A 25,103-nucleotide genomic window follows, 5' to 3' on the forward strand; every position below is an offset into this window, starting at 1 on the left:
GTTAAAAAAAAGAAAAAAATTTATCTAAAGATATCGATACTTCAATCATCTTAATAGTAGTAGAGAAGAACAAGCAAATAATTTACGTATTATAATTTCCATTTGGATTAATATTTAAACAAAATGTTTTTTTTCAATGTTATATAATTTTTTGGTTTTTATTAATCACTTCTTAGAGACAAGTTTAGTTTTTTGTTGACTTTTTTTTGGTTTTTGTTTTCTTGATTTTTTCATACATGTTCTAGAAAATATTAATTAGTTTTTGGTTTTCTTGTTGTTGTTGCATTGAACTTCATCTTGCTGAAATTTGTTGTTCTTCTTTATGTTGATCATTTGTTGTTGTTTAGCTTTGCTATTTCATTGTACAATAGTTGAATATACATATGCTTGTATATATATATAAGTATAATATATAGGGGTGTATATAACGCAGCTTGTATAGATTTATTATACAATACACAGTTTTTTTTTTATATATCAGTTTATATATCTATATGGATATATGCTCTATATATGATCTATATATATATATATATATATGTGGTATAGCATTTCTTGTGTTCTATACATTGTTTCATTGTGTTGTTTTTTGTTTCAGCTCTTCTTAAACGCCTAAGTACATATGCTCTTAGCTATAGATGTACGCACATACATATGCACATACAAATAGTATGTTATATATGTATATGTATATGTATGTGTTCGTATATGGGCTACATGCAGGTAGGAGATGAACCATAAATCGAAAGAGTTTTGCATACAAAAAAAGTCATTTTATAGGAATACATGTATATAAAGATGTATGTATAGGTTTTATATATATGCATAAGTCTGCACATACACTTACCATACATATATCATATGGTAAAATGTCAGCTCGATTTTTGAAGTTACGTGATTTATTGTTGAAGATCGCGAATGGTGGTTCGTAACGCCTAGGTCGCTATGTATTCTGTAGAGTTTCGAGTGTAACTTGTTTCCTACTATATGGAAGTATGGCCAATTATGTTTAACTATATATATTCATGTGTGTGTATATATATCATTATACAGTTGATCAGTTTTAAACAGTTTTTAGTTTGTTTTTTTTTTTTGTTTGGTTTTATTTTAATCAGAAGACCAAGTTACCATTAAGTCGTTAGTTTTATCATTATAAATAGTTTAGAACAACGCTTTTTCTTGTTGTGTGTGTGTGTGTAATGTGGGGTATATAGTATATGTGTGTGTATTGACAACGTTTACACGTATGCTTTACATGAACTCACAATTTTAGTTCATGATTTCAGGATCATGAATAAACGTAGCACTTGTGTTTCTTTCTTAATCTCCCTCAGTTTGAACTTCTTCATTAACATAGATAGTTTTGTATGTGTGTCTCTTTGGTTGTGTTGGAGGCTGTGTTTATTTTTTGTGGTTGAGGAAGGGAAGGGGTGGGGGGGGGGGGTTTGAATTTGGTATTTCCTTAGTAAGGATAAAGATTCTTGCGTTTCAGCTCCATATCGAGATCGGCCAGCTGCTGCAGGAAGCCATCGTTTGGTCGAATTTCACGACGCATACGCACCGTGCGTATCGCGTCTACGGCGGACATTTTACGGCAAATCATCAGGTAGGCCAAAACGCAGGTCGCCGACCGCGACATGCCCACCAGGCAGTGTACCAGGATTTTACCTAGAGCGCAAAACAGAGTGTTATTGCAAAAAGATTTAAACTGTAGTTGCATCTACTCACCGCCACTGCTGATGGCGCTGTCAATGAATTTAGCTGCCACATAGAAATAACGGGAAATGTCTGTTGTGGGGGCATCAATCATGGGGAATCCCATATATCTAAAAAAGCAATCCTTATGTTGGCGTCTGCACACACAAAACAATGTTTTTTTTTCCCACAAAACACAACAACATAAAATGACCCACAGTGAGACAATGACAATGTGTGTGTGTGTGTGTGTGTGTGTGATATAGTTATGCATGTGTATATACAAAGAAGGTGTATAGTGGAGTAAGAAATAAAAAAAGAAATTGGAAAAATGTTGATAAATTTTGATAAATTTTAAGCGAAATCGCAACCAAATCGTAGAATTATGAGTGCAACAAAATAATCGATAAATAATGTGCGCCAATGGTTAAGCATGATTTGTTAAGCTTTAAACTTACCTAACACTTGGCATATCCCGATAATAACTGTGCCCAGTATCGACCTGGCCATAACGACAACCCTCCGCGGCATTTAAAACGTGTGTGATGCCCATCATCCTCAAATAGGTTTTGTTTTTAGCCGCCGCGCTGCAAACGAAAGAGAGAATGATTAGATGAATGAGCACAACAGAGAGAGAGAGAGGGAGGAGAGAGAGGAGAGACTCTACTTACGCATCGCCTATGTAAATGCCCGGATAGACTTCATCACAGTCAACATCGTGTATGGCGCACTCGGCCCGTCTCAGACCTGGGAGACTACGGCATGGAGCCATCGAATAGTGTAGCACGCGCTGTAGTTGGCGTCCTGTGGTCTGTTCTGAGGTTTCCAAGCGGCTGGGTGACTGCAAAGTAAATTATTTACATATAATAAAGTTCATAAAAATTTATAAATACAAATTCTTTGAAACGCATCTGAAATGTTAATAATGGGATTAAAAATATCTTAAAACAACTATCGCAATGTTAGTTAGTTTTAATAAAAAGTTTACGTTCACTCAGAAAAATATGCCATCCTAAAATTGGGTACGACCGTACTTGAATTTATTCCGTTTCGTTCTTAAAATTTTAAGATTGCTGTGGACTAAAGATCTTGAATTAAGTATGAATCGATCTTAATTTTAGAATTCTGAATTCTCATTCCTATGGCAGCTATCCGAAATAGTAGTCCGATTTTATCCAAACTTAGTCAGAATATATAAGACCATGGAAAATATATAATCCGTGAGTCTCGAAAAGATACCTTTAGAAACATCTGAGCTATTTGTACTAAACTAGTTTTAGATTTTTGTGTACTTAAAATAGGTTTTTTCAAAATTGAAAAGAAGTTAAAAATAAGATCGTTTCGTACTAAAAACAAGTACGTTTTGGGATATTTTTTTTCACTGTCGCACCTTAGAATTCTCAAGTGGTTCTAGCGACGCAAATATGACGTTAAGGTTGGATCGCTGGTAAAATCAGCACCTATTTCGAAAGGTCGCTAACCAAGAAAATACACCATTATAAAATGGTATTAAATTTTGGTATTTTGAATAATTTTAATACACATACTAGTGTATGTTTTAAGATTAAAGTTAATTAATTATGACAATGTTTTGTACTAAAAAAAGGTACATTTTGAGTTTAGTTCAAGATTTTTGTGTACTTAAAGTAGTATGTTTTTAATTTTCTTAGACTTGAAGTAAGTCCAAAGCGTACTTAAAATATCCCCGAAAAATCTAATTTTAAGATTTCCGTACTTGCGAAAACCGAACTTGAAAAAAGATTTTTCTTCTCAACTTTAGAAATTCCGAACTTAGACAGCTTTTAAGATCGTTTGTACTTGAAAATGGCCTGTTTAAGTTCGGAAATCTTGATTTTTTTTTTCTGAGTGTTGATTTAAAAGAAAAATAGAACAAAATGACATACATAATTATCAACAGCAACTCAAATGCAAATTTCAGTGCTCCATTTAAAATTTAATGAGTTCTAGCCTATTCTTTGTATGTGTAGATAAGGGGTTTCATAACTATTTAAGATATATTCTGTAATATTCATAAAATCGAATATCAAATCTAACTGGACTTGGGAAAAAAAAGGCCCTTCTTGAAAATAGTAATGTAATTTGCAGCAACAATTTTATTTAAAAAACAACAATCTTAAGAATCTTAAGAAACTGACAAGCAATATGTTGTCAGAATAACCATACAAACATTTATGAGCTCATCATCTATAAGATGATATCTAAGAAATCAATAATAAAACAACTTAAGCAAGGGAAGATGATTCTGTTTGGCATAATTTGTCTCAGTTATCACATGAGGAGGCTTCTTTTGTGCCAATCTCTGAACTCGAATTTCGGTTTCGCGTTGCGGAAATGTAAATTTGTTGTATGTTTTGGCAGTTGAAATTATTTATGGGCATCAAGTTTTGCCTAGGCGACAATTGAGCTTGGGCTTTGTTGCCAAAAGCTCGACCAGTAAATTTATATGCAAAGGCGAAGGTCGCCCAAAGGCGGCCCCAAAACATACACAGATAGGAGACGCCCCTCGAGCCTCGAGCCTCGTCCTTGTCTGTTTTGTCAATTTCAGGGACAGCAGCCAAAGTCAATGGGAAAGTGAAACTTTTTCTGTTCTTTTTTCCTTTTCTATAATTTTGGTATTTTTATTTATTTATTTTATTTCTTTTTTTTTTTTTTAGTTTAGTTTGCTTATCGGTTGTCTGCTTTGTCATAACATATTCAAATGAAAACAGCGACAGCGAGGCGCCGAGAGGAGAACGAGAAGCAAAACTTTTGCTTTTTGTCGCGGCATTCGACCCTGAATAACTAAAGCAGAAGAGCAAAAGAAAAATCATCAGAGGCAAAAGTTCTTTCACTTTTCATGTTTGATTTTGATCTATTGTGAGTGATCTGACGGGCATATATACACAAAATACAGGCAAGACACGACAATCTATCTATTTCTATATACAATTTGCACATGTCTTACTATTAATTTTTTTTTTTTTTTTGTGTAAATTTTAAATTTATAGGCACATCTTTGGAGGTTGCCTTGACGGAATCTCTGTATATATGAATTAAAATTACTGTTATAGAGACAATATAAAATTGTAACTAAACTTGATCTGTTTCTTGGTTTAGTTGAGAATTTATACATCTTAGAATCGCTTAGCTAAATTTAGTTCAAGCCTGCGTGTTAGGTTAATAAGCTCAATTAAATTATTAGCACTTTTAACTGTTTGCAAGTAACAGGACATTTTACAGCACTGGACACATGACACATGCATTGCATCACAAACGTTTACGAATTACGGCTGTTAATCTCTCTGACAAACCTGATAATAGTGCGGACTATATCTATCACCAATGCTGCTGCTGTATCTGTCGTTGAGTAGCTGCAAAATGTAATAAATTGCAATGAAAAATTATAATTCAAATTTAAGATGATGATGTGATGAAATATGAAATGAAGATAAATCTAATTAAAACAATAAAGATAATTATGTTCCGCGGCCTATTTTCGGATAGCCGATAATTGTTCGAGCACGCTCGACAGTTAGATACCCTGAGCCCAGACACTCTTTTAAAAAAGTTTATTTTCGACCAGTTGCTCCTATGTTAGCTGTATGATATATGGAACCGATTTGAACCAAATCTTGTCAGAATGTATAAAATCAACATTAATGCATATTCCTTCAGTTTGTTTTAAAAAACAAAAAACTTTTTCATAATAAAACTTGATTTTCTACCGATCGGTCCTATGACAGCTATATAATATAGTGGACCAATTTAAACGAACTTCGTCCAGGATGGACAAAGACATCAGTTTGATTTAGATATCTCAAAAAACAAAAAACTTTTTCATACTAAGACTTAATATTCGATTGAGCGTCTCTATTGCAGCTATATGATATAGTGGACCGTTTTTGACCAAATTTGGTCAGGATATATTCTATTAGTTTGGTTCTAATATTTTAACAAACAAAAAATTTTTCCATACTAAAACTTATTATCACGACTGTAAATGAGGTAAGAACAAAAATGCAAAAGGAAAGCGATTAGTTTAGTAGCGTCTTTTATCAAAATCGAACTTTAGGTTTTGAGAAATTTGTCAAATTTTGTACATGGAATTTAGAAAAATGGTTTCTGGGGCAAACCCTCTTAGAATTCGTCGTATATTACGATTATATACTTATTTCTTCTTGGCAAAAGCATGAATATATAACTGATATTACAGATCATGATTTAAGAAATTAATTTAAAAGAACATGTTCTCAAAGTTAGCGAGTAAATTGCTGTTCTCTTATCAAGATAGATACATAGATAGATAGATAGTTTGATTGAATTCAAGTTCGAAACAAAAGCTTAAAATAACTTAAAACGAAATAATTGCAAGTAAAGTAAAATTAATTAATATTATTTATAATCTACATTGATACCATTCGGAGCTAAAGTCCAGGAATATCATATCAAGTTCAAATCACTGATTAAAAATAGAACGAATGTCTTCAAACTGAAATTAATCTCGAATGAAAAGAAAAGCACAAGTTTTTTCCCTTGTCAAGTAGAAGTCAAGTAATTGCCTGCGCTGTATGTATTTAATTTATATACGTACATATATTCAACGACAACACGGGCGAGCGCTTTTTATTTTTATTTCTGCGTATACGTAATATAATATTAAAAATCTCTTTGGGGCCATTTTGCAGGTGGGTTGACGACTCATTGAGGAGCGCACAGGAAGGCAAGGGAGGAGACAAAACCAAAGCATTTCGCCTTCAGGTGCAACCAAAAGGCGTTGGCGTTAGCCATTTGCTCATGGCTGATGTTGTTGACGTTAGTGGTTTTTGGCCACTGTCGACGCCTTGACCTTGTTCCCGCAGCTCTACACAGACAACAAGATGTACCAATATATTTTTATATATATATGTCTATATATTTATATATGTTGTTGTGTGTGTGCATCTAAAAATACACAGCACATGCATTAAATACTGTGAAAAGCGCGCTGCAAAATGAAAATCGCTCAGAAACCACACACAGACTCACACCCACATTTTCGGCACATTCCGTTTGACGTTGGAAAAATTCGAGATCAAGAAAAATAAATTGGAAAATACAAAAAGAAACGAAGAAGAAGCGAATTGAGAAAGAGCTCTACGAACACGAACATTGCCGATGAGTCAGTGAACAATGCCCGCATGCCATTGCAATAAGCTGGAAAGCAACAAAACATTTTTCGACTTAGTCAGTGATTAAATGTTAATCAGCGGAACTTAATCATCAGCGAGACGACTATTTCTGTGTGCCGTTACGTGACGCATTTATTGGCACTTAGCCTCGGCCAGTGTCTCTATGCAAGGTGTCGTCGTCGTTGTCGTCGTCCGACTTTTAATAGCTCACAGTGCCAAGTGTATCTGAATCTGATCCATACCTATACCAATTAGATAGAGTATACGTAGACTTGTAGTCGTACTACAAGTAGATACACACACCTACATGGTCGCATTTTTGCATCTATTAGTCAGTGCTGATTGCAACATGCAACATGCAACATGCAACATGCGTCTCCAATTCGTATTCAATTCAAATACTGACACCATTTTCTTTTCAATTCATTTTAATTCAATTCCATTTACAGTTCAACACTTCCTGCAACCTGCTAACTAAAAACAAAACTGTGTCAATCGAGCTGAGCCGAGTTGAGCTCAGGTCAGGTCAAGCATTGACCACTTACTACCATAGCTAACTGCAGCTTGTGCCTCGAACTGTTGCTGTTGGCCCTTTGGAGGTCAACAAAAAATGCTGACAATGTGCCGTAGACGCGTCACGTTTGTGCAACCTGCCACAGACCACTTGCCCCCATAAACAATAGGTACTACAAGTGGCGTGTGGCATCAATAGAATCTATCAAACTATGTAATATAAGTTGAACTAGTTCTGCGCATTGTTTAGGTTTTATCAAGATAAACTATAAATTATTGAGCGTATTTCGGAAACAGATTAAGACAAGTTTTTGATTATATTTTTTTTTATTATTTACACGTATAAGCAAATCTTGATCAGTTGACGGAACGACACTTTTCTACACTGATAAGATTTAGATTTTTAATTTGTAAACTGAAAAAAGGCCCGAAAACAAAAAATGACAAACCATTTTTCGAAGCTTCGTTAATAATAGATTGGTTGCATAATAGAAGTATTTAAATGTAACCATTTATTTAAAATGCTCTAGCTACAATAATAGCCAAATATGATTACGCAGCTCATTTTATTCTCCGACTTCTTTAAAAATAATTTATGAACATTCAGGGATCATTATAATCTTCAGTGTAAATTTGAATAATATTTATGAGAGACTATCAAAACAAATTTATCCTAACTCAGCAGCTTATTTTATTATTTACTAATATTTATCGATAATTCAATAAGAAAACAATTTATAAAATTGTGAATTTTACTTGTTTGTTAAGAAATGAACTTGTTCTGTGAAATGTTTACTGATTCTCAATAATTTTAAGCCATGTTATTTATGTTATGTTTGTTTCAATTAAATTAAATTTGCTGAAAATGTTTCGGGCATCGTTTAGAAATTATCAATAATTTTGGAGCTATTGAAATATTTATATAGAGGTATATTAAATATATTCATACATTTTAAGCTAAACTTTTTAACTTGTTCATTTTGTAGTCAACGTAAGTAATAACTAAGTTTGTACTGCTAGTTTTTCTATATTTAATTCGAGCCATAGATTTGCGAACTCAACTTATGTTTTTAATTTGCAGCTAAACTTAAAGAACTTTTCGTAGTTCATTAAATCTTTGTGACTTAAGCGAACCAGTTGAACCAACTGAACACAAATACAAATACGCAATTGCAGTTCACTTCAATAAGCTGCCAAACTAGTTCCATATATAAAGAAAATCAGATATTTCAGAAATGTGTAGCCAATAAATTATGAAATCAGTTCGTTGCCACTCAGAAGCACTTACTTAATACATAAATGAGCAAATATAGTACGTGAACATATGAATATGAATGTGAATACACATATGAATGTATCTGTTGTTTATTGGCCTTGCACAGTCAAAAAGCGAAAATCACACAAAAGCGCAAATAGGAAAATTCTGAAAAGTGATTATCAAAAATGCTTAACAAGTGTGAAAAATTGCCAGGCATGCTGAAACTAATAATAACAATATACAATGGAAATATCTTAATGTACATATGTATGTATGTGTCTGGTGTATGTTTACATTGGCCCAATAACTCAAAACTGGTCAAAAGGCGATTCAGATTTTATATTGATAGAAATTCTCATATGACGGGAACGTAAATGGAAAGAGGTTTCCTGAAGGTTTACTTATCAAGCATAACTTTGACAACGACATACCCTGTAAACGGAATATACTAAAGGGTTACTAAGTTAGCTGTACATATGTGCCCAATAACAATAAAGATTATGAATAACTTTTTAGTAAGATTTTAGGAATTTTAGAATTACAGTCAGCTCTTCACTGTAAAATGGTGAATCTCTTAGAAATATTCAAATATAGGATTGTAATGATGATCTTTGATCTTTGGTAGTTTAAGTTGAGTCATCGTTCTTATGCTTTCAGGGCACATACCCTGTAAAAGTAGAAAAGACTAACAAAATGCATTGACATGCAAGCCGTGCAGACAAATTTATTGATTAAACAGTCTGCCAAAAAACTTAAACGAAACGAAACAAATGATAAAAAAAAGAAATAATAAATAAATAAATACAAAGCAAAATTATTAAAGAATTTGGACTGTAAAGATTGTTAATGCGCCTCAACATCACGTGCTGACGGATCCACAAGAAGTTCGCAGTCAGAAAATTTATTTTGTCGCATTTTTCGCAATGACTCAAATAAAATGCTATTAAGTGAAAATTGTGCAAATTAAATGCGCAGTAGTTTTTAATTTGCCATTTAAGGTGTGCACTTTTGCAGGTATGAGATAGAAATAGAGAGATATAGAGACAGGGAAGCGGGAAAGGGTACTGCTCATCAAATTGTCTCGCTTGTTGTTAACAATATATGCAGCTAATGCAAATGATCTGGCCGCTCACTCAAGGTTGAGATAGGGCGCCTAAAAAGGGGCGCGCTTTTAAATTGTTTGAGATATTTTCAATAGCTAGCGATGAGCACGTGAGAGTATCGTAAATGACAAGCTTCAAATTCGTGACCAACTCAATAATCGTAGGTTGGCTTCAAACTTACACGACTCAACTTTTAGCCTCTAGTTAATCGAAAGATATTTTATGTTTTAGCCCAGCTAATTGGATTATATTGGATGTGTTCATGCATGACTAGAACATACCATTTATTTGGAAAAATATATTTTTACTTACTGAAATTCAGCAAGTAATTGAGAGACTAATAAATATATCCCTAAGGCTGATTAGGAGAAAACTTAGCTAAGGCTGTTGCAGATGAACTGAAGTATACCCTGTAGACGGCTTTTGTCTGGCTGAAGATGCTTAAAATTTAAGCAATACTTTCGCAGTGACTGAAAAGTACAGCAAATGGGTTATACCAACTGTTGATCGCCCTTAATAAACGTACCATACAGTCAGTTGTAGGGCTTTTTGTATACATAACTCAAACAATGGGAAATACTTGTATAGTGACAAATAGGCTGTAAAATACACTGGATGAACTTTGCAAGCCAAAAAAAAAATCAAACTATGTTATACCCTGTAGACAGTTTATGCCTTTTTGAAAGTGCTTTATCTCAAACGATGGGAAATACGTAGGAAATGATTCAACTGACTCAGAATATGATATGAGCATACTCAACTGGAAGTACTCAAGAGTTAAGAGTTAACTCCGTCCGTTGTCCAGCAAATAACATTTTTGGTGATAATTGTTTTTAGCTTTTTATAAACAATGGATCTGCAACAACAATAGCGACAACAATTCACTTTTAAGTGGCCGCTCAGGTATTTCTTTATTTTGTTTTTTTTTTTTGCCTTTCGCTTTTTGCTCAATGAGGCGCAACAGCTGCCAATCGACGAGTGACGATGACGATGACGGCGACGACTTTTGTCTATGACCCACGACCACAGGCCCCAAACGCCCACACAATGCTCACATAATTGTTAAATGTGTGCGTCGTTCTATATATAGGCCTTATATAGGCCGTATATAGACCAAAACCAGACCAGGCTGGGCCAGTCCATATCGGAGGTGTACAACGCTCTATCGATCGTTCAATTAGCGCCAACAACGAACAACAACTATAAATGACAGCCAGCACTGACATTGACATTTTAGCCAAGCTATTGGGCTTTGTGTTTCATTACAATATATTTTATTTTGTTCCTCTTCTTCTTCTTCTTTCTGTTTTGTATTTTGAGAAATTTTTAATGCACATTACACGGAAGCAAGCGAGCGGCTGGCCAATTAAATGCACGCCCCTGGGGGCGCTTGGTTCGCTTCAGTGGTTGCGCCACACCCGCTTACTCCACCACCTATCACCACTCACCAGTCACCAGTGTCACCTTGCCACTAAAAGTGGCAACACCACAAGTCAGCCCAAAAAAAAAACAAACCAAAAAAAATACACAAATGCTGTGCCTGTGCCTCAGCAATTTAATTAATTTTGCATTTGGTTGATTTTTTTCCATTTTCCTACCTCCTCTTTTATTTGCCTCAAGTTCAACAGATGCGACTCCAAGCCCTATATGTTTGCGGCGCAAAAGATTAGCCTTGAAGCTACTAAACATGGTCAGAGAGTAGAACAGAGCCGAGTGGGTTGGGTCCCTACCAGAGAACTGCAACGGGTAAGAGATGTTCGATCAGACTCGAACATTGACTCGTACTCTTTGTGATTTTTTCACTTTGCTCAAGCGATCGGAGCGGATCGTTCGAACTGAGCGTTTGATTCGAACGGTCAGTTCGAATCAAATCGTCCGCAATCATGCTGATCGTTTGTGAGCGTTCGTTTCGATCCAATCACGTTCGAGTAGCAATGATCGAAATGATTTTTGAGCGTTTGTGAGCGTTCGTTTCGATCGAGTCACGAGTCATGATCGAACTTGCTGGTTGATTTGATTTGATTCATACCCGTTTTGTTCAAACGATCGGATCAATCATCGAGTCATACTCGAGTTGACTCGTTCAGAAAATGTGCGAGGCAGAGCGCGCACGTGGCAGCGTTTGCGCTTGCAATGATATGTATTTATGCGCGTAAATATGTATATAAATGCAATAGTATTTATGCTTAAGACGTTTATTGTAAAATTTATTACGGGCTGCGTATACATACGTACATACTTATGCGTATACATACATACATGCAATTACACATGCCCATAATAAAATAATACTATTTTAATTTTTTTAAAGACTGGAAAAACTATCAAACTTTAAATTATTTAAAATAAATTATACTTTTATAATATTAATTAATTTAATTTTTTCATTTTACTTTTAATTTAAAATTTAAATTTTTGACAGACATTTTTCATCATATTATTTTAAATTTTATAAACTATTCTAAGTTGACATTAAATAAATAAAAAAATATTTAAATCTAAATAAATAATTAATAATAAATAAATAAATTATAAATAATAGTTTTAAAAAAATGTGTGTACATAATTGCGTTCATATAAATATGCATTTACATAAATATAATATAATTACATAAATATAAATGTATGTACATATATGCGCACATTTACTTAGAAGAAGAAGCAGGAAAAAAATACAAAATCAACAGTGTCGTTTTCGATCGTACTCGAACAATCACAATCAAATCAAATCAGTCAGCAAGTTCGATCATGACTCGTGACTCGATCGAAACGAACGCTCACAAACGCTCAAAAATCATTTCGATCATTGCTACTCGAACGTGATTGGATCGAAACGAACGCTCACAAACGATCACGATCCATGACGATCGCTGCTACTCGAACGTGATCGGATCGAAACGAACGCTCACAAGCAATCACAATCAAATCAGATCGTATGACTCGAACGCTACTCGACCCGAATTGTTCGAAAGCAAAAAAAATCATACCCGCGACTTGATCGTAAACAAAGAGACCCGTGACTCGATCGAACCCGTTGCGACCGAGTCTCTGAGTTGATTTGATCGAACTTGTCGCTCTGGTGCTCAATCATACTCGAACATACCCGTTGCAGTTCTCTGGTCCCTACACGAGAATTTCGCTTATAATTAAGTTAATTGGCCCACGCTACGTATGAGTAATCTGCTTAGGTTTAGACCCAAAAGCCTATTACATTTATCCGTTTTAGGGCTAGGCGACAACTGCAATACTTGTAGTGCACCACTGCTCCCCCCACCACATAACGGTAAAATTGAGAACTATTGGGCTCCAAAATGAGAACTATGTGCGATGGTATATGTGAAAGTAGAACACAAAAATCTAAGTATTACTATATTACATTACCTACGTGGAAGCAAAGGTTTTATTTAGATAATCGAATAATAATAGAGAAACAGACATTATGCTTTTATATAGATTACCGCATAGTCATATATAGTAAGTTCACTGCTTCTCCCAATCTTGACTGTCATAACCTGCACATAATAATGATATTCTATATGGAACTGCTAAGCTTTGTTTGTGCATAAGTCTAGACTCTGCTGATTACAGTAAAACGACGACCCAGCAAACACACGTTGGGCGCCAAAATTCGAAATATGCCGTTAAATGCAGCTATCTCATAATATGCAGATGTGCTGAGTTATAAATAGCATAGAAATAAACTTGAAGCTTTTGGAAGCTTCAAATTGGGCGCCAATGCAATGCAAATGTTTGCATTAACTGCCAATAACAAAAGAAAATTCATTATTATTATTGTTGTTGTTGGTGACGACCTACATGGGTGTGTGTGTGTGTGTATGTGTGTGTCACTAATATTGTGCAAAAGGCACTTGAACTTTGCTTTGGCCATAGAGAGCATTTGCATTTACGAGCTAAGGCCTTGTGTTGGATGGTTGGATGTACGGTTTAGGGTTTGTGGTGTTGTAGGGCTGTAGGTTGAGTAGTTTCCATGAGCATGTGCCAAGGCTTCTCATGTGCAAGCTGGCTGCCAGCTGGAAAATGGCGCACACCCACACACACACAAACAGACACAGCTGTGAGCAGGTAAAGTGTTAGTGGCCCTTACTTTTACATCCAAAGGCAGCTCTCAAATTGGGTCAGCGCACAAATGCACTCAAGGTCATAATCATCGTTATCATCATCAGCTGCATCTGCTTATTATCAGTTGCTGATGTTTTTGACAGTTGTCCAAAAAAAAAAAAAGTATTGCCAACGCACTGCGAACTTTGCTCTTGCCACTTACCGCATATCTCCATGACATCTTAGTAAATTGTGTGCTTCCGCTTATCAACTTCCTGATCTACGCGAACTGCTGTTCCTGCTCCTATTGCTCCTGCTCCTGCTTCTGCTTCTGCTCCTGCTCCTACAGCTGCTTCTTTCCCGTCTCTCGTCTTTCCCTTCTCTGCTCTGGCCTCCGTTCGTTGCTCCCGTAACGCGTTGCTGTGGCTACCTTCATGTGTTTGTTTTGTGTTCAGGTGTTGAGTAAATATAAATAATAGATGAAATTCAACAACAACAAGCAGAACAACAGAAACAACAACAATTGCAACTATGTTGCACTTGTTTTGGGATAACAACAACAAATATTTTCAAGCTTTTTTTTCGCACACACTCAAAAAAAAAACAGACATTATTCAGTCAATTAACGCACCTACGAAAAAAACCACGTCTAGATTTTCTGGCTGCCTTTAACAATTTCAAATCTATTTAATTTGTTTTTATTTTGAACTTTTTATTTATTTCCTTTTTGGTTACTTTGTTACAAATTTTGCTATCTTGCAGCGGGCCAGTTATCGTTTTTGCGTTCTGGCGACGTACTTTTTGCGACTGATTTGCAAAGCGGCTTTCGCTTTGGGGTTGCTTTTTGTAGGCGTCCGAAAGCTTCATTCGGGCCACCTTCGGTGCGTCGGTGACGTACACCGAAAAGCTTTTTCCGTTGCCGCTTAGCTTTGATTTCGTTTGCCGTTCGCTGTTCGCCGTTCGCCTTTTGTCGTTTGCCTTTTGCCGCCATTGTCGCTGCACGTGGTGACGATTTACGGGACCCTAGGCTAAACACACCCACGCCACTGAACACACCCACACACATACACATGCACATACACATTAAACACCTTTCATTTAGTCATGTGTGAATGTTTTTCTACGTGTATTTATTTGCTCACGAGCAATTCAAATACTGAGCTGAGAGCGCTAAATTGCATAGGGCAAGCGAAAGGCAGAGAGAGCAAAGTGAGAGAGAGAGAGTACTGAGCACAGTGTTGTATTTGAGAGCAGAGCTTTTAGCTTGGCACTAACGACAACAATGCTAGTTTCTGCTGTAGGTTAGGCAAAAGTTCCGCAATAGAATTTCAAGATCATCCCACACATGATTCATATCGAAAGCTTTAATTTTCGAATGATTGAAAAATGCGAGCACAATTTACACTTATCTGTATTGAGAACATTTATTAATACATGTTTGTCTGTTTGTACATAAATGTGTATCAATTAGATAAAATAAAATTAAAAGTGAGCAATAAGAGAGAGGAAAAAGATACATACATATGTACTTGTACAACTGACTGATTTGAGTCATTTTAGCTAAATGATTCAGTTTTATTATTTATAAGTTATTTGTTCAAATATACTTGTAATCCTTGAATATTCCATGGATTTCCCTTTGTATGTGTTATGTTTGAAAATTTAAAATCTAACAGTTTTCAAAATATATTCAATCAATGCTGCCTGATCATATTTATGACTGCGCTTTTCTAATTGAAAAATTTGACAGGTATGGTTTAACGTAACACCTAAGCATGTATCATAAAAAAAAAACAAAAGCTTTGAAGTGAATCATAATTCCAATTCTAGTATGAAAAACATCGATTTTTCGAGATAACTTCACCAATCTGACAGAATGTTCGTCTGAACTGACCTTACACGTTCTGACCAAATGTGGTTCATTTACCTGTCATAGGAACAATCGGTCGAAACTACGATCAGAAGGCGAAACTCCTTGTTTTTTATTTATAGATTTTTTTATTACATGTAATCGGTTCATTTAATTCGATATAAAATAACTAATCGTATGTGTAGATAACTTAGTTGGTTAACATTAAATCAAGTTATTCATGTGTCAAACATATTCGATTGGAGCCATCGAAAACAAAAAGAAAATTGTGTTGTGTAGAACGGTTTGAAGAATAGTAACTGTTCCATTAAAAAGTCCCAACTTTAATGTATTTTGTATTTTTTTGTTATTTGTTTATGAGTATTTTTGTATTGTTAGCTCAGTCTTTCTTATGATAAAAATTTAGAACTGACATTGCTACAAATTAGTTTTAAACATGAATGATGATTTAGGTTATGTAAAGTCCCGGAAACGTTATGTCCAACAAAAGTGCTGTATATCTAATATCCCTTTATCTTAGGTATCCATGGATATATATGTGTATATGTATGTATATATAAGTGTGTATTTGTATAAGTATGTGTACATGTTTGTTTATATGCATGTGTATGTGTATGTGTAGTAACCTTATCTACGTGAACAAAATATGTGTTATGTGCTAAAAACCGAAATTGCATTTACTCTACATTTGGCTGGGAAACATTTGATCAGTTTGCATCTTCGGTTTTGGCTTCTTCTTCATGCCTGCCAGCAACTGTTTGAGCTGAATTATGGCCTTGGCCGGATTCAGATTCTTTGGGCATGTGTTTGTGCAGTTGAGAATGGTGTGGCATCGATAGAGCTTCCACGGATCCATCAGATGACAGAGACGCTCCTCGGTATTCTCATCACGCGAGTCGATGACCCAACGAAATGCCTGCATTAGAACAGCAGGTCCCAGATATTTCTCACTGTTCCACCAGTACGACGGGCATGAGGTCTGACAACAGGCGCATAAGATACACTCATACAGTCCATCCAACTGATTGCGATCCTCGATTGCTTGCAGATATTGTGCCTTGCCGATTTCTCGATCCAGATTCTTGCGCTGCAGCCAAGGTTGTATGGATTGGTATTGATCATAAAATTGAGACAAGTCTGGGACAAGATCACGCTTCACATATAAATGAGGTAGAGGATAAATCCGACAGGGTTTTCCCACATTCGTATCGATAGCCGATATGCACGCCAACGTGTTGATGCCATCGATATTCATCGCACAGGAGCCACAAATGCCCTCACGACAGGAGCGACGAAAAGTTAAAGTCGCATCCATATCATTTTTGATCTTGACGAGAGCATCGAGTACCATGGGACCACAATCATTGAGATCCAGACTATATTTCTGCATTGTGGGCTGATCACCGGGTTTCCAGCGATAAATCTCAAAGGTTTTGAACCGCTCTTCTTTTGGTTTAGGTTTTGGCATCGATTTCGGCGGCTTCTTGGAATCGCCACCACCTCCCTTGGAGGCCTTGGCAACGTCCTTGGTCACATCCTTGGCAACTTTTTTGGCATCGTCCTCTAACGATTTGCTGTAATGTCTACCAACCGCTTTATCAATGGGTAATTTGTCCTCACAGTAAGCCACATCCAATATGGGAGTCTGCTTTTGCTCAAGAGACGTCACTCGAATTGGCATGGCGGATACCAGAGCATATCTCCTTGCCACATGACTGCGCACCGACAGCTGAAGATTGCGCAATACCGACCCAAGTCGAAGCATTATTTGCCCCGACTTATATGGCCAAAAGAAATAAATATATATATATAAAAAAAATACTTTAAACTATTACTATTATCTATACAATTTTGACTTTGTATTTTTTTGTTTTCGGAGTTATGTTCCGTTCGAGTTTAGATGTAACACTGAATATTCGTCGAGCTCTAATACTACGCCTTGAAATCATTTCACCTCAATCCCAAGGCTAACTAGAAAGTGGATAATTTGATAATCAAATTGTATGGAAAAATTTCATCAGGTAACTTTAAAATTTTCTCAATACCCCTTACAGACCCGTTTAAGCCACTCTTTATTTTCTATTCCAACATCAGGAATACTTCTATTTTAAACCAATTTCATACATTTCTTGCAAAAACAAAATGATAAAGTGCGGGGAGAGACAAAGAGTGGAAAACAAGAGCTCTCGCATATGTGGTAAAGATTGTTATAATCGAGAAAATCTATTTTTAAGTAAAATACTACTGAAAAATGATTTCAAGCGAAGATTGAGTTCCCAGTTTATAGTACGAAGGGTGCAAAAAATCTGCTTCAGAATGAACTGATTTCGAACTTGACGAGAAGATTAGCAAATTAAGTAAATTAACATAAAATTTGGACAGCCTTAAAAAGAATACTGAATTGAAATTTGGAAATGATAAGTGTAGGTGTGCAAATTATAATGATTGAAATAATCTAAAAAAAGAAAAATAAAGGAGAAAAAATCTTAAGGGTATTTAAACAAAAAAAAAAGTGTAAGTTCAAGACGTATATCGGGAGGAAAAATCAAGCAAGTCAAGCTGGCAAAGTAGATGATTGCATACGTCTTTAAAAAACAAAAAAAGAAAGTTAACTAAGGAAATTTTCCGATTTTCATTAGATGAAGCTTTGTAAGTCATTTTCTATCTAATCGTAATTGCGGTGAAAAAGACATCTTTGAGCATATTGAATGATGAATTATTTTAATTACTTAGTCAATAATTCAGTTTAAGCTGTCAATATATTTAGAGGTATCGGAGAACTTGAGTAAATCTAAATATTATTATTTATGTTAAGTTCGCTTGTGATTATTTTCCTAACAAACTGTTGAGCTCTACAAATCAACAGATCAAATTGAATGTTTGTAATTTTCAAATTAAACGCAATTAAATGAAAATATGTTGTGCAAGTGGAAAGACATAGACATGCTCGTTGTAGTCTGTGCCAAGATACGAATAGAAGCCACAAACAAAGGGGCGTAAACACATGCTAAAGATCAGGGAGCGGGCGCAGTGAATGAAACCAACTGTGAAAACGGTCTCAGGGCCAGGTCTATAAATACGACACCCGACAAATGCGTCGCAGCAATTGTTCTGGAATGGTTGATTCGTCTCTCCCTCTCTTTCTCTCTTTCCCTCTATAACTGTCTCATAAAAATAAAACTCAACACGCAAACAACAACTGCAGCCGACTTTTGGTATCGGAATCTTGTATGCGAAATAAGAATGTTGTCACTTGGCATCACTTCGATCCCACTCCAAATCCCACTCCACTTTTTGGAAACATACTCAGAACACGACGCGTCGTGTGCCCAGATTTCATCCGATTGCTGTCCAAGACAACAGGAAAGCGCCCGCTAAGCTTGCCTAGATTAACTGAATCTGCTTTTTATGCCCATGGAGTGAACATCAAAGCAACAGCCTCGAAGACAATTAAAAGGTAATTCCAGCAATGCGCTTGTTTGCACCTGCCGTCTGGACATCAGCAGCAAGATTGTCAACGCTGAATGGGAACACTATCCAGCACAACATACTATATACTTTTTTACTAGCGCTAGAGTGGAGATACGATTCTAGACAAGACTCTAGTCTTTCCTATCAAAAGTTAAGAAAGATGCACAGACCTTTTTTTTTATAATTATACTATATATATTTAATAATATCATTAAAAAAAATAATATTATTAATTATAATAAAAATATGTTACTATTATATTTTTAATATATTTAATAATACCATTAAAAAAATTATATAGTGAATTATAATAAAATATATTACTATTATATATTTATTATTAATTATATCTATATGTTGTGACATTGAAATTATATATAAATTAAAACTGCTTTAAAAAAAAGGTTTTATTAATTTTACATAAAAAGATATTTACTATAAGTTTTAAATATCTTAGCAACAGATTTCCAGATCTGAGCTATGATGAAATTTATTAGCTAAAATTTGGTGCAAGTATAAATTTCAAAAAAGTTTTTATAATAAACATGCCTAGATTGACTTGACTGATGTAGATCAGGATAATATATACCTTTTTCCTGTTAATAAATCGTTGTAGTTCATACATCCATATTTACAGAATATTGTTGTCTAGTGTTATTAAAAATAAATACATCACATACAAAAAGTTGAGGCAAATTATGTTTGCTAAGTTGTTGATGCTGCCAAGGTGTTGACGCTGTTGACAATCTGGAGCAGTGTCTCCTCCTCTTTACTCACTCTCTCTGTCCCTCTCTCGTTGTGTTTCCCCGTCTCTCGCTTTCGCATGGGGTTGAGTCATTTAAGCTGTTAAGTCGCCGCTGACGTCTGACAGGTGCCATGATGATGTTGGCATTTGTTGTGAACATTTCGTCATAGTTAGAGAGACGCGTGCTGGAATTAGCTATCCATGTTAGCAGAGACGAGATGCCATTCCAGAGCATAACATACTATTCCAAGATACATCCACAGATCCACATTCATTCATTGCCATCCATTGAGATCCACAATGATGATGATGTTGAGCCAAACGATCAACGAACCGTCTCTTCCTGTGTTGCTGCTGGATCGGTTCATTTGTTCATTTGATTGCCAAGCTGTAGCGTAGTGCGATATAAAAACGTAAGATTTATGGCTTTTAAATTTCATTCATGTTCATGCTGATTGCTGTAGTATGTCCGAGTGTTTGCCGAGTGCAATAATAATACGGCAAGCGGATGCACAAATCAATTACATTGCTCGCCATGGGAATCTTAACTGCTGTTCCTGACCAAAGATCAGTGCGAGTACAAAAATCCAATTACAAAAGGTGCCATTACATTTATTTATGAAATCTGCAAAACAAGAAAATCAACAACAATGCGACTTCACGACTTCACTTTGCATACAACTGTAGTCGGAGCATAGGTCATAGGTCATAGGTCATGGGTCGGGTTCTTGCCACACTCACTTTGTTTTACCTTACCTATAAAATATTTGATTTGGAAATGTGCAATAGCAATTTGCTTCTAAAAGTGTTGAATAATAATTATAGATGCCAAGAAATCATTTATTCATTTCCGCAAAAATATGTTACAAAACCAAAACTTTATAGGCGAATTTTTATTTAATTTTATCCGCTTTTAGTGTTAGTATGTGATCACATTTACACTAAGTATTCTCAAAGCCATGGCGAATTTAGTTATAATCGTCCTTAATTACAAGCATTCATATCTATGTTTCCAAAAAAAAAAAAAAGGCCAAAAGTTCTTTATAAATTGAGAAAAAAAATTATTATTATATCTTAGTGTCAGATTTAGGTAATAATTCGAAAAATGTTTATATAAATAAATCAACAAATTAAATTAGTGTTTTAATATGTTGTTCTCGTGCATATTATTATTTAATACATTAAATAATTATACACTACATAAGATATTTGTAAATAAGTAATTTGTAATTCACTTGCTTACAATTAGATTTCAAAAAATCCGCCAAACAGTTACCGATAGCGTTAGCGCAAAGTCGCACACAAAACTATCGTAAACTCTAACTTCTAAATTCACCTATCGATTAATCGATTACTGATATATCCTTGTTTACATTTGCTGCAAGCAAAACAAAGTGCACCAAATTAAGCGAATTTATACAACATGTCAAATAAAAACAAAGTATAGACAATAATGAGATTATGATACTATTGCAATGGATTTGTAATCGTTTTGTATCTTTATTTGGAATAATATCTTTGCTATTTGCAATATATTACTATGGTCAGCTGGAGACTCGCGGTAAGTCGGCATTATATCAAGTAAGAATCGCAATAAAAGCCTAATGAGTATTTTATTCCAGGCAAGCGGCATGTGGCAAGAACTCCGCCTAATCCCGAGGTACCGCTGCCGCCATCCAGCTCCAAGTTGCATCGATTTAAAGAAGCGGCAATTTGCTCTGACAACAATGAGTGTAGTCTAATTGCGAGGTGTGTATGATGCTTTAACTGTTTTAAGTTATTATTTTGACAAAGAAAAAAATTACAAAAACTATACCATCAAATGTCAATTAACGAAAACAATTTATGCTCAAGGCTCCGCTGTAATCATTACAAAAAACAACAGTCATTTTGAAGATAGGCGTGCACTTTCATAATTTTAAGTGAATTTTTCGTAAAGATTAAAGTAAATATTTTTATAAAATAATGAGAAATATTTGAAGATATAAAAACCGGCTCCAAGCATTTTTTCGTTGGTCCAAAATATGAAATCTGGACCGTTTATAACTTTACGTTGCACATTTTTTCCAACCATATGATTGTCTTACAAAAATTAAGTTTTCAATATGATATAGTCATCTGATATTTACCAGAATATATAAAACAATATCAAACAGTACAACGACTTATTTGTTTCAAATATTTCCCAAATCCAAAAAAGTTTTTCCTTACTTCCTCTAAGAACCAAAAGCAACATTAATAAAAGCAGTCATAAAATAAAATATGGAAATTTTGTACTGTCAAAAATAATACTTTATATCAAAGGTGTCCAAAATCACATTATCAGGGGTGCCACAGAAACCGAAACTAACCGAAAATCTCCCAAAAATTTATGGAGATTTGGGAGGTTTTCGGTTGGTTTTGATTTCTGTGGTTGGTTTACTTTTCCGTATAAAATAGTTTTTTACATTTGATAGAAAAAAAACGTTTTTTCATATTATGGACACAACTGCCTTTATACATACATACTATAAATGAACCATATAAACATTAAAATATTCCTTTATAATATAGGGATACCCTGAGACATGGTGGCAGCGTGGTGGATGCTGCACTTGCCGCACTGCTCTGCAGCGGACTGATTGGAATGCAGAGCATGGGATTAGGTGGCGGCATGTTAATGAACATTTATATGCATAAGGAACGACAGTCATATAGCATACTCAGTCGTGAATTGGCGCCACAATCTTCAAGAGCCGAGGATTTTGTCAGATTCGAAAATGAGCAGGAGCTGAGGCAATCCGGCTGGTCAATTGCAGTTCCCACAGAGCTTCTGGGTTATGCATTGGCCCACGAGCGTTATGGCAAACTGTCATGGCAGAAATTGGTTGCACCAACGATAGCATTGTGCCACAATGGATATAACCTCTACAAACATCAGCATGATGCGCTCATCATCAATAAGCTTATGATCAAACGAGATTCGCTATTACGTAAAATGTTTGTTGATCCCGTAACGGAGGAATTCTGGCGCATCGGCAATCACATTCAACCGCCCAAGCAATTATGTGCCACCTATGAAAGCATTGCCAAAGAAGGACCTCGCAGCTTCTATAACGGATCATTACTCACTAAACTTTACTCGGACCTACACGATATCGGCAGCAGTATTACAAAAACTGACTTACAAGACGCACAAGCTCAGCTAATGGAATCAATTGTTATGCCTTTGGACGAGTTTGATCTACATTTGACTCCGCCTCCTGGAAGTGGACACATTGTTGGATTTATAATGAACGTTCTACGTGAATATCGCAAGGACTTTGCAGCAACTGATAAATTGGATCCATTGGCAATCCATCGAATTATTGAGGCTATGAAATTTGGCTTTGTTAAACGTTGGCAATTGGATGATGCAGCCGACGAGCAGGTTGATTATATTTATTTCCCTCTCTTTCAATTTTCTGTGTCGAATCTGTTTGTCTCTGTTAGTTTCATGTGCTACCGAATTTTCTTTGCTTCTATGAAATTTTTTGGAAATCAAAAGATATAGTAGATATGGAATTTTAATTACAATATTAAACACGGTGATGAGTTAGGGCATCAAAAAGTCAATTTCTCCTTCCGTACTATCGCCAAAACTAGAGAAAATATTAATATATAATTATACTGGGTAATAAGAAATCAATTTCTTAAAATTTAACTATGCTTATTTGATGCAAAAATTGCATTTAATTAGATTATTTGCATTAATATGGAAGTGTTTTTAATATAGATATACGATAAATTGCCTGATCTGATTAGTGAAAATTGACTTGACGGCTGAGGTCATCAAACAAATGGCAAATAGTGTCCTTAGAAAGATCAAATGCGAATAGTATAATTTTTTATCTTGCATAACTCATCTAATGTTAATCTTTTTATTTAACCCTTTTAGTTACTCGAAAACCTAAGAAGCTCAAAGTTGGCTGCTCGCATTGCCCAGTCGATTGATGGTACACAAACCTACAACAGTACAAAGCACTATGGAGCAACTGGAGAAATATATTCGCGGGATGAACACGGCACATCCCACATCTCAGTACTACACAATGGCGATGCTGTTTCAGTAACCAGTTCCATAAACTTTTAGTGAGTGCAAATAACTAAGAACACATTAACTGGATCATTATATATTCATTACTATCACATGTCTTCCAGTTTCGGCAGCGGACGCATGGGAAAACGCACAGGCGTATTGTTTAACAATGGAATGTCCGACTACTCCATGAGGCATCTAAAGAACTACTTTGATTTGCCGTTTGTTGAGGGCAAAAATGTGATTGGTCTCGCAGCCAGACCCATGTCATCGATGTCTCCAATCATTGTCACCGAACGTGCCACTGGTCAAGTGCGTCTGGTTGTGGGAGCAGCCGGTGGCACAAAAATCATTACAGCTCTCGTGCCGCTTTTGGTGCGCATAATGTGGCAACAGGCGGACATTAAAAGTGCCATCGATGCGAATCGCTTTCATCATCAAATGCTGCCCAATGTGTTGCAATACGAGTACGGCATGTTGCAAGCGGAAGTGGACAGTCTGCAGTCGAAAGGACATCAATGTGAACGCTATCGAGATCGTGGCTCTGTCATTTGTGGAATTGCCAAAGACAAAAGTGGAATTACCGTCAATTCGGATTATAGGAAATTGGGCGGCGTGGCAGGATTTTAGCGAAATCTAACTTGGCTGTAATTATATTGGCACAAATATTAAGCCATATAATTTTTGTTGAGAACTAAAAAAAAAAAACAATAAAATATTAAAATGATTACATTTACAAGCTTGGGAAAATTTGCTAGAAAAAAAAGTTGATTTAAAATAACAAATAAAACAAAAATTATATTAAAAATTGCCTGTAATACCAATTGGACTGTTACTTAATAGTATTAATTACCTAAATAATTAAAGCATTGCAAAATAGTTTAAATTCATTTTAGAAATCAATTTATTTAAATTTAATAATTGAGTTGATTTTTTTTTTTTAGCTATGCTCATGCAATTTTAGATCTTGAACTATGTATGTATTTGTATATTAATGTGTGTGTGTGTGTGTTTGTAAGGTGTGTGTATTTGTTGTGCCTAATTGAGAATGCTATCAGTACGTTTATTTCGTCTTTTTAAATAGTTCGAGTTAGGATCGAGATCGTTCTCGATCTCAGTAGGAATTCGTAGTAAGCTCTAATTGTTCTATGCGTTTATATATAG

At 35.3% G+C, this 25,103-nt stretch overlaps 3 protein-coding genes across 6 annotated transcripts; 1 reads left to right on the forward strand and 2 right to left on the reverse strand.

Annotated features, from left to right (window-relative positions):
* Positions 1-585: 585 nt before the first annotated feature.
* LOC117785762 (dual specificity protein phosphatase 3) lies at positions 586-14,633 on the reverse strand. Of its 4 annotated transcripts, none has more exons than XM_034623991.1 (7): positions 14,432-14,633; positions 14,020-14,226; positions 5,007-5,066; positions 2,367-2,536; positions 2,154-2,282; positions 1,729-1,853; positions 586-1,668 (listed from the first exon to the last, which is right to left on the reverse strand). In XM_034623991.1, exons 2-7 carry the CDS (start codon positions 14,035-14,037, stop codon positions 1,463-1,465), a joined length of 708 nt encoding a protein of 235 aa, XP_034479882.1. In that variant the 5' UTR covers positions 14,038-14,226; positions 14,432-14,633; the 3' UTR covers positions 586-1,462. The 4 variants fall into 4 exon arrangements, with proteins under 4 accessions (XP_034479882.1, XP_034479873.1, XP_034479899.1 ...); XM_034623982.1 differs by having other exon boundaries at positions 14,428-14,633; XM_034624000.1 differs by having other exon boundaries at positions 1,463-1,668; positions 1,729-1,826; positions 14,428-14,633.
* Positions 14,634-15,771: 1,138 nt separating this feature from the next.
* LOC117793776 (succinate dehydrogenase [ubiquinone] iron-sulfur subunit) lies at positions 15,772-17,472 on the reverse strand. Its single transcript, XM_034634169.1, has one exon. It carries the CDS (start codon positions 17,429-17,431, stop codon positions 16,349-16,351), a length of 1,083 nt encoding a protein of 360 aa, XP_034490060.1. The 5' UTR covers positions 17,432-17,472; the 3' UTR covers positions 15,772-16,348.
* A 3,793-nt stretch (positions 17,473-21,265) lies between these two features.
* LOC117786273 (glutathione hydrolase 1 proenzyme) lies at positions 21,266-24,626 on the forward strand. Its single transcript, XM_034624442.1, has 5 exons — positions 21,266-21,443; positions 21,505-21,631; positions 22,436-23,291; positions 23,799-23,992; positions 24,062-24,626. The coding sequence occupies exons 1-5, from the start codon at positions 21,344-21,346 to the stop codon at positions 24,567-24,569; spliced, it is 1,785 nt and encodes a 594-aa protein (XP_034480333.1). The 5' UTR covers positions 21,266-21,343; the 3' UTR covers positions 24,570-24,626.
* Positions 24,627-25,103: the final 477 nt, after the last annotated feature.

Source organism: Drosophila innubila, chromosome X, assembly GCF_004354385.1.
Source record: "Drosophila innubila isolate TH190305 chromosome X, UK_Dinn_1.0, whole genome shotgun sequence".
In the NCBI taxonomy this organism is placed as follows: Eukaryota; Metazoa; Arthropoda; class Insecta; order Diptera; family Drosophilidae; genus Drosophila; species Drosophila innubila.

What these genes read in the sequence shown, in the direction of transcription:
- LOC117785762 (XM_034623991.1), bottom strand. An exon ending in ATAGTCCGCACTATTATCAG is followed by an intron (nt 2,537 to 5,006) that starts GTTTGTCAGAGA and finishes TTTACTTTGCAG; the next exon opens with TCACCCAGCCGCTTGGAAAC. An exon ending in CAGCGCCATCAGCAGTGGCG is followed by an intron (nt 1,669 to 1,728) that starts GTGAGTAGATGC and finishes TTTGCGCTCTAG; the next exon opens with GTAAAATCCTGGTACACTGC.
- LOC117793776 (XM_034634169.1), bottom strand. Translation starts at nt 17,431, where the DNA reads ATGCTTCGACTTGGGTCGGTATTGCGCAATCTTCAGCTGTCGGTGCGC.
- LOC117786273 (XM_034624442.1), top strand. Translation starts at nt 21,344, where the DNA reads ATGATACTATTGCAATGGATTTGTAATCGTTTTGTATCTTTATTTGGA. An exon ending in GAGTGTAGTCTAATTGCGAG is followed by an intron (nt 21,632 to 22,435) that starts GTGTGTATGATG and finishes TTTATAATATAG; the next exon opens with GGATACCCTGAGACATGGTG. An exon ending in ACCAGTTCCATAAACTTTTA is followed by an intron (nt 23,993 to 24,061) that starts GTGAGTGCAAAT and finishes CATGTCTTCCAG; the next exon opens with TTTCGGCAGCGGACGCATGG.